This window comes from Pteropus vampyrus, unplaced genomic scaffold (assembly GCF_000151845.1).
Source record: "Pteropus vampyrus isolate Shadow unplaced genomic scaffold, Pvam_2.0 Scaffold518, whole genome shotgun sequence".
Taxonomy (NCBI): domain Eukaryota; kingdom Metazoa; phylum Chordata; class Mammalia; order Chiroptera; family Pteropodidae; genus Pteropus; species Pteropus vampyrus.
The window spans coordinates 767135-786197 of record NW_011889299.1 but is presented as its reverse complement, the minus strand read 5'-3'; the positions used below and the strand labels follow the sequence as shown (position 1 = coordinate 786197).

Sequence of the window (19063 nt, the reverse complement as noted above, 5' to 3'; positions counted from 1 at the left end):
GTTGTTCAAATTGGGTTTTTATTACTTACACACAAGAATCAACATATGTATGTATGTATATATGAATGTATGTATAGACACACACACAGGAGAAACTTTAGGCTGTACATAGGCCATGGAAAGGGCAGAAAGAACACGTCAAAATCCTGAAAGCAGAAGAGGATAGTAGTAGATGTTACAGAATAGTGGTTAAAAGTGTGTGCTTTGGAGCCAAGATCTGGGTTCCAATACCAGTTCAACTCCTTATTAGCTGTATAACTTTAACAAGTTACTTAACCCTTTGATCCCTTATTGTATTTATGAAATAGGGACTCATTAATTTATGCAACAGATTTGGTACATACTACATGCCAGGAATAAAGCTGGGCACTAGGAGAAAGCAAGTTTCAAGACAGTCAAGGAGCTTGAAAGGGAGATGGTGACGAGACTTACCTCAGAAGCTTGTGGAGATTAAATGATGTAGTAAAGTGCTTAGCATAATAACTGGCACAGTAAGCATCTTGTAAATGTTAATTATTATCTTGAAGGGTGAAGAGAAGCGAAAAGAGGTTTCATGGAGAGTTCACATTGGACTCAGTCTTCTGACATCTTCCACCTAAATAGTAACTAGCTATTCAGTTTCTGCAAGGGGTCCACTTAGCTTTCTCTATTGCCCAAATCCTTGGGGATCTGTTTGAGAGGCTATAAGCTCATATGGTTACAGGAAATAATTCATTAGATCTAATAGGCTGCCATATTGCTTGAATTTCTTGAACCAGCAATTGGCTACTAACAGGGAGGTCATTTGATTAGTAAAGAAAACAATGACAGTGGCTCTCAACCATAGTTACATTAATATGTATGATCCACCTGTATATATAAAATATACATTAATACATATGATACTAATATATCACCTGGGGAGGTTTTAAAACAAGACCAATTATAGGGATGAGACCCAAACACTAATTCTATTATAAATTGTGGTCAAATACATATAAAATTAACTGTCTTAACCATTTTTAAATATACAGTTCAGTAGTGTTATTCACATTTTTGTGTAACCAGGAAACTAATTTTTTAAAATAACTTCCTAGGTGATTTTAATATGCAATCAAGATTGAAAATCTCTGAGCTGGAAATGGAGAATGGAGAAACCTTACAAATACTGGTTAAATTCTTGAGCTTATTTCCTCATTTGTATCATACATGTGAGCTAGCCCTTTCCAAATATCTATCCCAAGGTCCTGCTTCTATTTAGACCATCGTCTGTGCTGTACTCCTTCACTGATCTTATTAAGCTCCTGTCAAAAGACCTACCTTCTTTTACCCAAATACTATTGCTTCAACTACTTCAACTCTAGTCAGACTTAATTCTGTCATCTCACTTTTTATCTAGTGCTGCTCAATGATGGCACATTTTAAATAGGTTGTATGTTGTCTTATCCCCACACTTGAACACTTTCACCTCTGAACCTCACTTTATTCTATCACCTAATCTCTTCCAACTACAGACCTCATGTTGACTCACAGGTTAGTCTGTTTATTCACCTCTCTATGTCTGTTTCTTCTTAAAACAGTGATATGTAAGGTCTGTTCAGTCATTATTATTATTTGAGCAAACCTACTATGTGCCAGGCATAGTGCTAAGCCCTTTATGTGCTTTTTCATTTAGTCTTAAAACAACGTCCCGAGGCAGTTATCCTTTTTATAGACAAGAAAATTGAAGTTGAAATGTTAAGCAATTGTCCCAAGTTTGCAAAGCTAAAATACAAATCCAGGTCTGCTGGACTCCAAAAGGTATCTGTATTAACTATAATAAGAATCGGGGCCCATTTCCAAACCAGCCTGACTTCCCAAGTGCAAGTTTAGTGTGAAAGTCACCAGCGATGTCTCACAATAAGCACAATTAGCAAATCAGGGACAGGGGTAGCTGCCTTTATATATCTCATTTAATACAACCACCTAATGGGGTTTTAAGAGGTCTGTGAATAAAAAAGCCCATGCTTGTTCTACTGTGTACCTCTATCCTCCCTTAGAACACCTCAGAGTCCCTGGGTCAATAAATCAAGGTAATAGATTTTTAAAAACATTTAAAAAAATCTCTACCTAATCTCGAATATTTCTGATAGGCCTCTTACTCTTCCCCCACAGCCTTCTGCATAAAAATATGCATGATACTTCTACCTAAATTATCAAATGAACAAGTGATCTGACCTCATTTAACAGTTTCCTAAGTCATTGTAGTGTGGTAAATGAAAGATGTGGGGAGATTTCTAAATGCACCAGTTTCTAAAGGTGGACCGTAAATCACTATCAATATGAAAGGAAATACTCAATTAAGTTTGTGCAAAGGGGACATTTTGAATCCTTGCTTTTACCACATATACTTCTACTGAAGTTATGAAACGAGTACAAGATATAACCTCATGAAAGATATGTAAATAGAGTACACACTAATCCTAGTAATTCGATGAAAACCTATTTATTGTAAATGTATGTGGATTATTTTTCATGCAGTACACCTGACAGTGTGGCCTGGGGTTTCTCCCATGAGCTTTGGAGTCAGACAGACCTAGGTTTGGATCCAGGTTTCACCATTTACTACCTGTGTAACCTTGGTGAATTTCTAATCTCTCTGATCTTCAAATTTTCTCTGTAAAGTGGAGATAGTAACAGACCTAGTATATAAGATTGTTTTGCGAATTAAAAATATCACAGGTAAAAGCCTAGCTAATGCAGTAGGTACTCAGTAAATCAAAGTGACTATGACAATTATTGATCATTGACAAGTGTGGAAAAGAGGTCCAACTCAAAATTTGTTGGAGTTATAAATCAAGAGGTAACACAGCTTGGTTAGTTTGCTCAGCCAGCATAACCTACAGGACTAAAAAATTTTTTTTAATCTGCTAAATTACATTTGGTAAATGAAGAATCAGCTTAAGCCAGATGACTGCAGTGACTATGACAGCATTTTAGTAAAATAACATGCTCATTTTAAGACAGCCTTTATTTTGTTTCAAAACAAAATTTCCAGGAAACAAAAAACTTAAAATGGTTGGGTACAAATAAAATAAAAATCACAGTTTCAAATAACCAAAATAAGACAACAACTGCTTAAAGGCAGATCACTTAGTTTATCAAAAAAAAAAAAAAGTTTATGTCAAGAAGGATTAAAATTAAGTTTAACAACATTCTATATAATGCTACATTCCCCAATTAATAAAGGAGAGTTCACATATACAACTAAATGTTAAATGTAAAGAAATGACTGAAAATCTACATACTTCAAAGTAAATTATGCATGAAAGTTTATTAAATGCATAAACTTCCTGAGTGACTCCCATGCTGTACTAGGTCTACATGCTTAATATTCATATCAAAGAAATTACAGCTTTAAGTGATTTAGCATGACAGACCTTGAACAACTGCACTTTCCCATCAGTCACTATTTCTGCTGAGGGTATGTTCTGGACCACAAACCTCAAACTGAAATCTTAAGTTACAGTGAAAAAGAAATGCTGCTTAAAAAACAAAACTGGAAGGATGACAAGCACACATTTAAGAGTATATTTTACACCGGCACATTTTTTCTCAAGAGCCCAGTTTCTCTCTTCCCTTCTTGCTTGACTTGTAGCCTTTTTTGTTGAGGGCTTTTTTTTTTTTTTTTTAAGAAAAAAAGAAAACCTTCCAGAATGGGAGCTGTTGATTTGTACACACTTGTAGCTATCTCAACTGAAAATAACTTCAGTGTAACCTAGTTACTATCCCAGGCCCCTACCTATATTGGCTGTCAAGACCTGACCAATGTTTGTGTTCATCCTTCACACACAAAGACTATTTCCAGGGTGACCAGAAAGCATTTGGCTCCATAAAAATTTCATAGTAATTTCATTTCAAAGGGTTTACCAAGTTTGAGTGTCACCATTTTACAGTCTGGATTTTTTTTTTTTTTAAATTTCAGTCCCAGAATTACATTTACCAAATCAATGGCCTTTTCTATGTATCCCCCTCTTCTTGTTCATCTTCTAAACAAAGAGGGGAGAAACAAGTCCGCAATAAACTATAGAATGAAAAATGAACAATCTATTATAGAAAATGGCCTGCAAACCATCTCAAATATCTCAAGTTTTTCTGAACCAAACAAATGATTAAATAATCGAATCCCAAACTGATGGCAAATATACCTCAGGAATGTAGTTGTGCATGAAGCCTGAAATACAGTATTTACTGCCATTAAATATTCTGTAGTGTTAGATACAGTGAACATGTGAAACAAGGAACACATGGTTTACAAACATTTGCTGAGTGTTTTGGGAAAAAAAGGAATGCATCATTTTCATTACTCAGAAAAGACAGCAAAGAAGAAAGTCAATGCCACCAATAAATTTTAGAGATTGGATAAACAGTTACCACCAACTACAATTCAACTAAAAGCATACTGCTATTTGAAGGTAACAAAATATCACTGTAAATATCTAGCAGTATGCTATATATGCTAAAAGACAGGCCACAGCTATAGGATTTGTCAAATATTTCACTGTGGTAGTTAAAGCAATTTCAACCCATAGCCCTTTAGGCACACAAATGAGAAAATGCATCTCTAATAAAAGATGCAAATTTACAGGCACTGAACTGTCTAATTTAGGTACTTTATCATTTGTCTGCTTCACAACTAACTCCTACAACTAAGTCCTATATTGCCACCAGCTGGATATATTTCTCTGTGCTCCATCCCCAAATCCCCAAAGCTTATTTCACATGGCTCTCGTCGCTTAAACACAGATTGGCGGCAGACTGATGGTCCCTCTTATCTCAAACTCATAGAGCACTAGGACAAGGAGGCAGGCCAGATTTATAACCTGAAAGAATACTGAGAATCAAGGCGAAAAAAAGCAAGTTTCACAGGCAATTTACTTGTGCACCCCAAAACAGCACTGAAAACGAGGTAGATAAACAAAAGTAACTGGACTTGAATTAAATCTGGGGCTCTAAAATGATATTTTATCCCATCATACTGTACACTCAATACACTCTATACTCAATCCAAAAATCACAGCGGAAAAGTGCCTTTTAAACTTTCACAGATAATTTTGCTGTTAAACCATTAGAATTCATGCTTGATATAAAACTGGCAAGAAAAAGATGAAAAACAGAACAGATATTTGTTATATTACAGCAAATTACCTTAAATAGAGATTCAAGACTGCTACAAATATACATAGGGTTATTTTCATTAGATTTACACCAATACTGGTCTCATATTCTTATGATGTTACACCCAACTTCACAAACATAGCAGCAGGTACTTCATGATGAAATGCTCACAGTGCCACATATGGAGATACAATACTATTCATCAGACTTGCATGTTCAGAAGTAAACATGGTGGTTGGACACATAGACTACCCACCAAATAAACTTTACAAGCAGGATGGTTTAATACAATCCTTTCCTACAACAAGGAAAATGAAAAGGACAGTTTGTATGTTTTTTTGGAAATTGGTAGAAGGCCCTTGTTACATAGTAGGCTCTTTGTTAAGTAAGAAGGGAATTTCTGAGCTTTACCTCAAGAATTAATTATTTCTGGGGAGGAAAAGTACCTCAGCAAGGATGAAAACAACACTATCATATGATTTAGCAAAAATTATGAAATAATGAAAATCCCCTAGATAGAAAACTAGCCAATATTTACAGTCAAAGTGACTATAATCTGAATCAAACATTTAAGTAATGGGAAAAAATAACTTAAATAAAAACCCACAGTGATGTGAATAACACTGTTTTCTTCATTTCTGCACAAAGTCACTTTTCTGTATTTTAAATTTACATGTTATATATACATAATGTATACATAACATATATGTAACCCAACTACTGCTGTCAGCATGGAGACAGCAGTACACTATTCACCATCTTCAAACTTTAGAAGACTACTTTTCTTTCCAGCAAAAAATCTGAAAAGATTCTAAATATTACAAGGCACTGCAAAAGTCTGCAGGCAAACTGATGATGAATTATACATAAAACAGAGGTGGTGGCAAAATGTGGGACATGTGATATAGAGCAGCCATTAATAAATGTAATTGTGTGTGTCATCCATGGAGCTTTTTTCATCCTGGGGTACACTGTTTCAACGGATTGTGACTACAGATGAAGAAATCTTAAAACCTGCAGTATTTTCACTTTATAGATTATAAGTATCAATGTAATTACACAAAGCCAACTCATAATGAAACACAAGCAGTTTTAAAGAATTACAGATTTTAGGCACATTGTTTCTGTACACATGGAAAACACTGCAATGCAAGCATTTGCATTACACTAATGTCCTAAAATCACTTTAACTTGCTAACCAATATTGTAGAAGAAATTTGAAGAATCTGTACATAAGATTTAGAAAGACTCATCCAAACCCAAGTGTTTTATGAAAAGAAACTGGCTCGTATCAACAGCAATTCTCAAAATGCTGCCCTAGATGCCCCAAATGATAGCGACAGAATCTTCACGATGGTGAATGTGACCCTCAGGTAAGCAGAAGACACATTTTTTTAAAAGGGTACTGAATGTCACAAAGTAGACTGTGCAAAGAAAAAAAAAGTACACCCATTGTTTTCATAATTACCTGGCAAGCTCATGGGGCAAAATTTTTAGAAGAATATGGAGGAAAATCTGTTAACAGAAATGTTGGGCGATAATTTGGAATGTTTACCAATAGACTGAACTCATTTTAAGGTAAATGTGTACCAGAAATGACCTTGAAATCTTCAGAGTGAAAAGGAAGTATTTTAAACATGTATATGTGGTGGTCAATAACTACCATTTAAGAATTCTATTTGAGTTTCACAGACTGAGCATTAGGTAACTCTGTGACCAGCCTTTCAAGATTACTACAGTTAACCTTCTTGAAAACCAAAAGTGTAAATGTTGACATTGCCTCCCCTCCTCCTAAAACTGGATAAAACCCAGTAAAGTGCAACTTGACAGTGATTTCTCTCATATTCTAAAGAGGTTGCCAAAATCATCTAAGATCTAAAATAAGACACTATAGATACTAACAAGAAATTATAACAACTAAAAAAAATGGTAATCCAAAAAAAACAAAAAACAAAAAAAAAACTAAGGGCAACTTAAATAGTATCCTTTAAGGGTCTACTATTTCACTGCAGGACAGTGTATACCCCACATCTCTTAGAACCCTGTAAAGCCAGTGTTTCATGTGTAAGTCTCAAAACTTACAAAACCTAGTGAGTCAAGTAAATTTCACTTCCGAAGAATGGATCAATAAAGGTGTAACTTGAATCTTCTTTGTTGGAAATACAAAGATTCCCCCCAAAGAAGACTCCTATCAGCTGCAATATATCCCTTGCAAAAGAATGCAAGCCAAACCAATGCTTCTCAGATGCTCAAAAACAATGTAATGTGCACATGAGAAACAAGGAGATAGCTGCTTTGAATTACTATCGAAATCCTTATAGCAGCTATAGTATCTGCAGAATCAAGGAACTGTTACAGTTCTGTTTTTACCTTTCTCTCCGCCTCACCTAAAACAAGGCTTCACTCCTACTGCTGTGACGACGGGAAGAAAATCACATTAAAAGGGGCTCATTCTCTATATCGGTTGACAAAGTTATTCTAATTTTATACACCAAAATGTTTCCTGCAGCATTACCCTGCCTTCTGTGAAAGGTAAACCTAAGATAAACATGTGAAGAATCCCATAAGACTCCGGCTCTTGGAGGGTCTCACTTTGTCCACGTTTGGGGAATATCAATTTAAATAGTTTTTATACATTTTAAAGCAAAGTTTCATCCACCTGCAGACAGCAGTAAAAAAATGGGGGCTTTTCAGCAACACATGGAAAGTGTCCTGGAAATGGTAATGCTCAAGTTGAGCTTATTAAAGCATTCTGAACGGTATTTTTTAAAAATCAAGTATCAAATAGGATAGGATTTGAAGTGAAAAAACATTTCCGTGTGCAGTATTCTGTGTATAAACTGCACAGTTCTACTGAATAATGAGTGATATCAAATACTACATTGGAACAACAACAAAAAATACACTGGAAAGTAAACTCAAGTGAGGGAATACACGGCAGAACCCAAGAAGAAGAAAGTTTGATATCTTAGGTGTCCTGAAAATAATTCTGAAAAAAAAAAAAAAATCTCCCTTTTCTTCATCATCTACTCTGATTCATTTGGGACCAGGAGGGATCATAGATGGATTCTGCACTGATGAAGCTGGAAACACCTGCAAATTCATCCCCGGCGGGAAAGGTCCCCCAGGTTGGGTAGGAATTATTACAGACTGTTGTGGCGTTCCTGAAATTCCTACCCACTGTACTGGATACCCTGGCCCCCCCACAGCATTATACTGACAAACATGGGGCATTCCGTATGATGATAATGGCCCAGGAAATGAAGGGAGTGAGAGTCCTTGTGGCAGGCAGGTTGGGACAGCTCCACGGATTTGGGACAGAGAAGAAATCCACGTTGGTGTGTAACCCATAGTAGATGGAGTATTCTAACAAAAACAAAAATAAAAACAAAAGATCAGATTATTTGGTAAATGCATTTACCCATCTATATTCCTTCCTATTCTTTTTGGCTTACTATTACCACTATTACTATGAGTGGCTACCATTTTTGTAACACCTTCCTGTATGCTAAACATAGTTACATACCTTATTCATTTCACCCTCATAACTGCCCTGCGAAGTAGGCATTTTCAGATAAGGAAACAGAAGCTCAAAATTGGTGACACCCAATACACTAAGTGGTAACACCCAACACACTAAGCAAGTTAATAGTAAAGTGAGGACTTGAACACCGTTCCAGCTAATTCCAAAGCCCTGCTAAATCTCTGTTCACAGTTTAGTGTCTCTTTCCTCATGCTAGCACTTCTCTTCTATTTTTATTTCCTTCCGCCAATCCCAGGCATTCTCTCATTCGGCACCACAAACAGCCCTTCTTACTACACTACATAATTCTTTGGAAACAGAGGAAGATGATTTAGTGTGGCACAGGGGAAAGAACCTGGCATATAGTAGGTGCTCAATAAACATCACCTCCCTACTCTTTTCTACTCACTATCTAAAATAAAGTCAGACATTTGTTATATTTTTGGAAATTTAAACTCAAGACAATTAGGTTTTTGGCACTAATGAGAAAATATATTCCTGCCCAATTATTCTTATCATATATTGTGATTATGCACATCTATAGAGATTACTGGAATCTTATGCATATGGGAATAGTAAGTCTAATGGAAGTAAATAATTCTCACTTAAAGGAGAGCTTGTATCAGTAACAAATGCTTAGTTCTTCTAAATTGAATGGTCAAGCTAAAATTCTTTCAACTAAACTTTCAACTAAAGTTCCAAACTCAAGAGTTAGGGTAAAGATTTTTAGCTTGAGTCAAGAATAAATGACAATATTTCTTGAGGTGAAAAAACCCGTTTATTTAAAGTTCAGCAATCTCTTCTTTACATCAGTGTTTTTGTTCTGTTAAAATAAAATAAAATTTGATACTTCTGATTCAAAACAGCACATATTATATGAATGCATTCTTATATAAAGTTATTTTCATGTATCCATATACAGAAAGATACATGAAATTATGTTTATCTAAAAAGTGACATTATTATTTCTATGCAGTGGGATTTGAAGGTGGTATTTTAAAATTTGTACTTTTCTACATTGCTTAAATTCTATAACAAACATTATTTTATAAACAGTAAAAATGTGATTTTTATTTTTTAAAAAGACTGAAATGGAGACGACTTATATTTAATCTTCTCTTGGATATTTCAAAGGCATCTCAGATTCAAATGGCCAAAACCAAACATCTGACCTTTCCTCTACCAAAACACACTGCCTGCTCATGTTCTCCATCTTGGTGACTGGTATGTTGGAATGATAACCAGTTACACCAGCCAGAAACCTAGCCTTGACAGGGCTCCTCTACTATACATCCATTCCATTCCCAAATATGGTCCATTTTATCTCTTAAACATTTCTTAGAATCCGTTCACTTCTCTCTTATCTCAACTTCTCTTTATCTGAACTAATGTGACTAACTTTTAAAACTGGTCTACCACCATGTACCCTTACCCCCAATAATCCTTTCTTCTTGCTTTAAATCAGAGTGATCTTTTCAAAAAGCAAATCTGATCATGTCACCCTAGGGCTTCAATGGCTATCCATCTTCCTTAAAATAAAGACAAAGTTCCTTATCATCACCACTTCCTACCTCCTTAAATTCATCGTGCACCAACTCCTCTCTGTTCTCTTCACTTCAGCCCAACTGGCCTACTTTTTCAGTCCCCTCATTTTCCCCTTTCCTCATACAAGGCTTTTGCATATGCTGTCTTTTCTGCTTGGAATCACATTCCTGCCCCTTTTTACCCAGTTAATACATACTCATCCTTCAGATCTCTGCTCAAACATCGCTTTCTCAGGAAAGCTTTCCTTGACTTCCCTTTACTAGGTCAAATGTCCCTTACTGTATAGTATCCAATATCTCTCCTTTGTAGTCCTTATTAAGGCTGCAATTTCATACTTATTTATATAAGTCTGTTCATGTCTATCTGTCCCACCAGAGTATAAGTTCCATGAGAAAAGGGAACATAATTGTTTTTGCTCATCAAACTCAGTGCCTAGTAGAGGACTTGGCACATAAGAAGGGACTTGGCACATAATTGTGACAAAATTTTCTAAGTAAGGCTATAGAACGGTAACATGTAAGAACATCAGATAGAGAGATGGGCTCTCCACACAAAGATATAAGCAACCGAACCAAAAAATACAAAAATAGTTATATTATTATGTGCTAGGTACTTTATAGGTGTTACCTCATTTAATCCTCAGCAATCCTGCAAGGCAGGTAGGTATTATCCCTGTTTCAAAGACCTGAAAACTGACTTCTCTAAAGTCACAAAACTAGTAAATGACTGAGCTGACACTGGAACCCAAGTGTGTTTAAAGACTTTTACCACTTTCATTCATACTCAATTTTCTACTCACTATTCCTCCAAGCATCCCTCATCATACTGCAGTAAACCACCCTCCTACTAGTCAATAAAAGCCTCCATTCACACAACACTCAGAGGATGTCTCACTGGCAGCAAAAACACATTTATGCCTTGAAATCTGCCTCTAAAGGATTCCGATTTTTACAGTGGTGATACTATCTGTGTATAAATCAGTGCCAGGAATAAGATAACTACAGAGCCCCCAAGCAGATAGACTGCTTACTAGTTTGGGAAATCTAGGCTTTTGAACATTTTTATTCAATACTAACACTAAATGTATTTTCAGGCTTTCTTCACTGAACTATATGCAATAACCATATATATACACATATATGTGCAAAGACATAACAGACACACATACATACACACACACAGATATATCTCCTTCGATTATGAGGGTTCAGATTCTAAGTCCTGATTCACATTTTAATATAATTTACTCATTTTGAAAAGATGATTCTTACTTTAAACACAGAAAAATACAATGTAAAATAAGGCCCAAATACTACAATCCAGCATATTGTCAATGGCTTTTCCTATTTCTATGCATATATACATATATCTAAAATATACAATTATATATAAATACTATATGTCCTATTCTATAAGCTTATATTCTCCCCACTCCAGAAGGCACTGTGGACATCTTTGTATATTTCAATTGTATATACACCTGACTAAGGCCATAACCAATTAACTAAACATCTTGTCCATAAATTTAAAATGCCTTTAATAATATTCTAACTTAAAGGGCTTTATAATTCTTTTTCATATTGAACAAATATGATAACTTGTTGACTCTAAGAATACTGATGTACAACATAAGATAGCTTTTTTTCAAAACCCAAACTCTTCTTGCACTATAGGATGGAATTAACTAACCCTCACTCGAGATGCTCTTTTTTGGTACCTGATGTGTGTGTGTGTGTGTTTTTCTTGATATAATAGTCAAAAACAGGGGCCAGCAATTTAAGGCCTGCCACCTCTTTTTGCAAATCGAGTTTTAATGGAACACGGCCATGCCCATTTATTTATTTATGTACTGTCTATGGCTGCTTTTGCACTACAATGACAAAGTTGAGTAGCTGCAGCTGCATGGCTTAAGGATATTTACTAATTGGCCCCTTCTCAGAAAAAGTTTGCTGACCCCTAGTCTAAAAGAAAATTTGCTCAAAGACATAATGAATCTAGACAAGTAAAAAAGTCTATATGTTGTCAAGTCACACTACACTCTCATAGTGATGTAACCATAGGCCTAAGTGAATCAATTTTTTTTTGGTTTTAGTTCTCATAAATAAAGAGGCTACAACTTACTTCATATACTTTGTTCCAGTTGTCTGTCTCTAGTTTGTGTTGACTCTGTTTAAGTTGGTTTAAACTTGGCTTAATAAGAGAATTTCCAACAGTTTCCTTTGTCCAATCATCCACCAGTTTGTGTAAGTCATCTGTGAACATCCCTTTTTTACTGGCTGGAGATTGCTGGCATGATGCTGCATTATTTTCCACACACAGTGGATCTAGAAGAAAAAAAACAGGGAAACCATGGAAAGGAATTAATACTGATAAATACCTTTCTTTGGGCAACAATGCAGTTGACAGACTATGGGGTACACATAGAGTAACCAGACATTCGGTTTATCTGGGGCAGTTCTGGTTTAAAGCTATTGTCCTGGAGTAATTACTAACAGGACCCCTTTCTCTCTCAAAAATTTCCTCTCGTTTGGATGGCAACATTATATGGTAAATTTAGGTATAAGTTAAATATCTCTAAAAAAATTTAGTGTCAATCCCAATCTTTTCATCAGTTTCCTCAGATAGATACTTAGAAGAGTTTTAAAAAAACAATCACAGGGGAGCATCTTGCTCCCCAGCATATGTTGTCAGTTTGGCTTAAATAAACCCATAAACATTCTTTAAAGGTTTGGACGTTTCTTAGGTCAACATTTACTTGGCTTAGTCAGCAAGATTCCGAAGAAGCCCTCCCAGGTACATGCTGCGTGCTAGGAACAAGGAAGGGCCCATTGTGCCCCACCGGCTCCGTGCTTCACATCGGGTGAACTTGGGTGAGTCTTCTCTCGAAATTCTCGGCTTCCCTGCCTTAAGTAGCAGGCCATGACTTTATTTGAGCTGTTCTCAGAAAATCCTTTTAATGTGGCTTTTAATTTTGGCTTTTTAATTAGATTGATTACAGAGAGTCTGAACAAAATCTTTTCTGGTTAAATGAGATACTGAATTCTCTTTAGTTCTGAAAGAAAAAGGACATTTGCTTCTCCAATTGGAATAGCCAAAGGGATGACAATAGTTGTTCAGAACCCCGAATCCAGAGAGGCACAGATGGGCACTGGGAATCATCCAGTGTGGTAATGCAGCCAATCCCGGAGAAGCCAGTGGGAGCCTGGGGGAGAGAGGCAAGGCACCCTAGAATGGGTTCACCCTGAGAGAGAGGGGCCTATGCCTTGGAGAACCTTACAGTAAGCTCTCGCTGGTCCTTGCTTGGGTATTCTTAGGTGACTAAGAATTTTTGTGAGGTTGCCTGAGGAAAAATTTCTTCTAGGGAGTAAAGCAGTTCTATAGGGATATTCACAGTTCGACTGCAGACATTCACATAAGAACTAGTTTTCCCTAGAAGTTTGTTTAGACTCTACAGATCTCAAAACTAACATGGGAAATTCCATCTCCCAGGCCAACAAGCCCCACAACAGTCAGTCTCCCATTAAAACTAAGATAGCCAAGATGATAATCCTTTGACACTTCTAAATTAAGCTTTTGGGCGTACAATTAGAAAAAGTCAGCTACAAAATTAGGCAGAATGAATGGAAAACCTATTTAATTGGTCTCTTGAAGCATCAAAAGGATTTAGATAAATGGATCAACCTATGATGTCATTTAGGTGTCAGCCCAATTCTTTGAGGTATTAAAAATCCTTGGTAGGGATGTCGGGGGGGGGGAGGGATATAAATTTAAAAAATTGATCATGAGTTGACAATTTTTTAAACTAAGTAACAGGCAAAAAAAAAGGTTCATTATACCAGTCTCTTATATGTTTGAAATTTTCCATTATAAAAATTTTTTAAAAAGAAGGAAAAGATAAAAAAGATGAATGTACACTAAGAATGTAGGGATTTGAAACTACTATGGTTATATAAAATGTTTAGATTTTTATGAAAAAATAAAAAAATAAAAATGTCTGTCCTTATTTTAAAACAGGTAGAGTCCCAAAGGCAAGAGAAGCAAAGCGAAAATAAATGAATGGGACTATATATCAAATTAAAAGCTTCTGCACAGCAAAAGAAACTATCAACAAAAGAAAGAGGCAACCAACTGAATGGGAGAAGATATTTGCAAATAATACCTCTGATAAGGAGCTAATATCCAAAATATGTAAAGAACTCATAAAACTCAATAACAACAACAAAAAATAATCTAATTAAAAAATGGGCAGAGGACTTGAACAAATGCTTCACCCAAGAAGACATACAAACATATGAAAAGATGCTCAACCTCACTAGCAATTATTAAGGAAATGCAAATCGAAACCACAATGAGATACCACCTCACACTTGTTAAAAACGGCTGTCATCAACAGGACAAGTAAGAACAAGTATTGGAGAGGTTGTGAGGAAAAAGGACCACTCGTACACTGCTAGTGAGAATGTAAATTGGTACAGCCACTATAGAAAACAGTGGGGAGGTTCCTCAAAAAGTTAAGAATAGAATTACCATACGACCCAGCAATTCCTCTTCTGGGTATCTACCCCAAAGACTTGAAAACATTTATCTGTAAAGATATCTGTACCCTGATGTTCATAGCAGCATTATTTACGGTGGCCAAGACATGGAAACAACCGAAGTGTCTTCTGATAGGTGATTGGATAAAGAAGATGTGGTACATATATACAATGGAATATTACTCAGCCAGAAGAAAAGATGAAATACTGCCATTTGCGACAACATGGTTGGATCTTGAGGATATCATGCTAAGCAAAATAAATCAGAAAGAAAAAGTTGAGAACCATATGATTTCACTCACGTGTGAAATATAAACTTGAAAGCAACAAATGAACAAAACGAACAAAAACTCATAGATACAGACAACAGCTTAATGGTTACCAGACGGAAAGGGAGGAGGGGGAGGTAGATGGTGATGGAAAGAGATTTGACATTGTGTGGTGAACATAATGCAATATACAGATGGTATATTATAGAACTGTACACTTGAAACCTATATAATTTTATTAACCAATGTCACCCCAATAAATTTAATAAAAAAGAATATGACATAAAAATGTAAAAAAAAGGGGAGGTCATTTGGAACTTGACTTGTCAGGGACAGGTGTAAATTCTAAATTTCTCCTAAACAACAACAAAAAACCAACAATCATAGACTGTTAAAAGCAGAAAGAGCTTTAGAAGTAGAATCCAAACCACTAGTTTCATAACGGGGAAATAAAGCCCAGAAAAAGTAAACTGACATGCCTGAGTTCTTGCAGTTAGTTACCAGTTGAGCCAGGCCTGTAACTATGAAACCTAGACAAGGACTCTCTCTTTTCAGGATACTACACTGACTTGCAACGAGCTTCAGAAAACTAGAATTTCATTTAATTTTTTTTAACCGATAGACATTTCTGTTTGTTAATGATAAAAAGAATGTATATCTAATTAGCAGAAACAAAGATGTAGATGGTTTGTGGGCCTCATGAGGTCTGGAGCACAAGATGTACAAATAGAATGAAATCAATTACAGGTGTCTCCACCTGAAAAGTTTCCTAATCTGAACATCACACTAGTCTTTATATTATTTAGTACTATTATAAAGCTTACTAAATCACTCTCATAGAAAAGATTCATAAAGTTCCAATTCCTCTGACTGATTATAAGCCAAAACTGAGAGTGGTTCTAAAATGAATTTTAGAAAATACAGTTCTGAAATTTAAGCGCAGTAACATTTCCAGGAATTTATTTAAATAAACATGTGAAAATTTCTTGTATATTTGTTATGGCACATTTTTTTTTAACTGAAAAAATACATAAAATGCAAAAAATAATGAAAGAAGTCACCATAGTAACATTTTCAAAGAACTTTTCTTTATTTTCTTTGAAACTTATAATAGGCCTGTGATACAGGTTCAGCAAGTATCACTGTGTTTTTGGATGGGAAGACTGAAATCCAGAAGGTAAAATGCTAGAGTTATATACTGGGACTAGAACCCAGATATCCTGACTGTTAGGTCAGTGTGCTTTCCATTGTACCATGCCAACCCATCCAATAAATTGGGAAATGAATAAGGAAATTATTTAATAAAGAAGAACATGATAATCTCAATGATTATTTATACATAGTCTATGATTCTCTATGAACCCTGCACAACTGAAAGCTTAGATTCAAGGAGATTATATATTAAATGGAAACATTAGTAAAAATTGCTTAAGAGTTCAATTGCTTAATTGGAACATATTCACATATACAAAAGAGTTTTATTAAAATGTTTACTAATTTTGGGCAACCATTAGGTACCAAAATGACATACCAATCTTATTGGAATTCCTACTTCTCTAAGACTCAAAACCCAAAGACACACAAGTCAGCCTATAATAAAAACATCATTTTTCCCCTGTTATCCTTCTGCACATTCATCTAATTCTCTGTCATCTCCAGTGAGAGAATGAACAGCACAACAATGTTGGAGAAGACTTTGGAGCTGAAGGCTTTATACTGTGTTCTTACCCTGGAAAAATGTCAGCAGGTAGGAGTAAAAAAAAGATAGCCAGAAACATATACATATCAATGCCAGCATTTTTGCTCACCCCGCTTCTCTTAAGAAGTATTTTTGGATTCATTCCCTTCAGTTTCTAAAAAAAATTGTTGCATAGAACTAAGTTTGAATGTCATTCATTTAAGGACACTTCTGTACTTAGGGAAACCCCAGTGTCAGGTTTCTTATGTACAACTCTGGTGGAACAAGTGATCTTGAACACTCAATTAGCAATCAATGATGGCTGCTGCACTAGTGGCACAATAGCAAACAGTGGAGGAAGAAATAATAAACAAGACAAGTATTTAAATGAAACAGGAGCCAAGGCAAGACTGCTTCTAAGTAAGCAACCAAAAAATCTACACACAAATCTTCCAAAAGTTACCAGGAACAATGTGACATATGAGAAGAAAAAAAATGTTATTTGAATGTTATTCAGTGTCTAAGTACTCTTGACACATGGAAGAAACATTTATAGACTTGATTTAAAAGTTATTCATATCATACTAAAAAGACCACTTAATTTAAAGTTCACAAACCAGAAAATACCCAATCAATGCACATTAAAAGAAGTACTCTACAAACGTGTTTTATAAAAGCTAGTAATGTTACTTTCTAACTTCAACGGTGCTCTTTAATATTCATTTCTTATTGATGAAATGAATAAAACCAGAGTTTGGTCCTTGGTGCTCTTTTTATTTTTCCCCAAAGTGATGCCTACATTCAGATAATTTCAGTAATCGCCCAACTGCAAATCTCTTATCTCAAACTTTGACCACTCTTCAATCCATCCTCACAACCAAGTCTCAAATGTTTTTCCAGTTGATGTCAATAAATCATTCAGTACAACTAGAGTTAAACCTATTGTGGTCTTGGCATGACAATTCACCTAAGTGTCCAATTTCTGTTAAAGATACCACATTTTCTCCAAACTACTCAGACTCAGCTCCTTTAGATCTCCCTACAAACACACATATCCAGTTCATCACCATATCATGGCAATTCTTCCTATACAACATCTCTTGTCTATTTTCATTTCCACAACTCTCTAAGCATTTAATCATCTCATATATGGACTACTATGATTGTAGTGATCTAAAGAGACTCACTCCCTGGCTCTAGCCAATACATTGTTTACATTGCCACCAGATTAATGTCAATTAAATGCTGCTTTCAGCATTTTACTCTTCTCAAAACTAAAAGTTTTAAATAGTCTAAATAGTTTCTTAATACTAACAATAGTGAGTTTTCAACTTGTTTAGATGGCAAAGTCCTTGGTAGTCATGGTTGTCTTTGTAGAACAGCTATATTATCTCATCATTAAACATATTATCTCATTTATTAAACTTAAACATATAATTATGGTTAGATCAGATACATCATCTTAAATCAAACTGTAGCACAATCTGTGCCAGTTGCCAAAAGTTGTTGTTATTTTTTTAAGTATGGAAGAAAAACCTTTCAATGTAAACCCTCCATTTCACTCATTTATATCTATTGACAATACTCTTCCCACTCTACTTCATCAATTTTAATCCTGTCCATTTATTTTTCAATAACAACTCAAATTCCACCTACTGTATGAAGCTGTCTCAGACTACCGTCACTCAGGATGATTTTCCATTGCCTACTCTAAACCCACTGCAGACACAATTTCTGATATTGGGAGGCAATGCAGTACAATAGTAAGAGCTAAGGCTTTGGAGTCAGACAGATTTGGATTCCCTCTTATGAACCAAGTTCCTAGGGAAGTTGCTTAATCTCACTAGCTTTAGTCTCTTTGTTTATAAAAGACAGGCACTAATTTTATACCTATTTTAGAGTTGTTTAGAGGATTTGAGTTTATGTAATGCATTTGTGTTTCAGGATCCCCAAGACCACTCACAGATTCATGAATTCAATAGGACGATTCACGGGTCTCAGCATATAGTTGTAGTCATGGATAAGCTTATTATAGCAAAAGGATGCATGACAGGATCGGCAAGGTTTCAAATGAGAAACAGGAATCTAAGAGAAATTCATGCACACACTTACTTATGCTCTCTTGCTATTATGAGGAGACACACTTGAGCATGCTCTTTTCTCTCAGCAACAAAAAATGCAGCGACATATATGCCAGTTTCTGGCCAGGGAAGCCCATTAGACTCAGTACTCATGGTTTTTTACCAGGAACTAGTCATGCAGTCACCTTCTGCCTAGCATGTACCAAAATTCCAAACTCTAAGAAGGAAAGGAGGCATTCAGCATAAATCACATTATTTGTACCAACAACCTAGGCAAAATGAACTACACTCATCAG

General features: G+C 35.5%; 1 protein-coding gene across 2 annotated transcripts in view; it reads right to left on the bottom strand.

The window, feature by feature from the left end:
- Positions 1–8172: 8172 nt before the first annotated feature.
- Positions 8173–19063, bottom strand: part of WNK3 (WNK lysine deficient protein kinase 3) — a 124976-nt gene continuing 114085 nt past the window's right edge. Inside the window, exons 21-23 of one of the 2 annotated variants that reach the window (XM_011383401.1) lie at positions 15551–15572; positions 12326–12528; positions 8173–8502 (exon numbers count right to left, since the gene is read on the bottom strand). In XM_011383401.1, the coding sequence (XP_011381703.1) occupies positions 8173–8502; positions 12326–12528; positions 15551–15572 (555 nt within the window). The remainder of the gene's footprint in view (positions 8503–12325; positions 12529–15550; positions 15573–19063) is intronic. The other variant, XM_011383402.1, reaches the window with a different exon arrangement.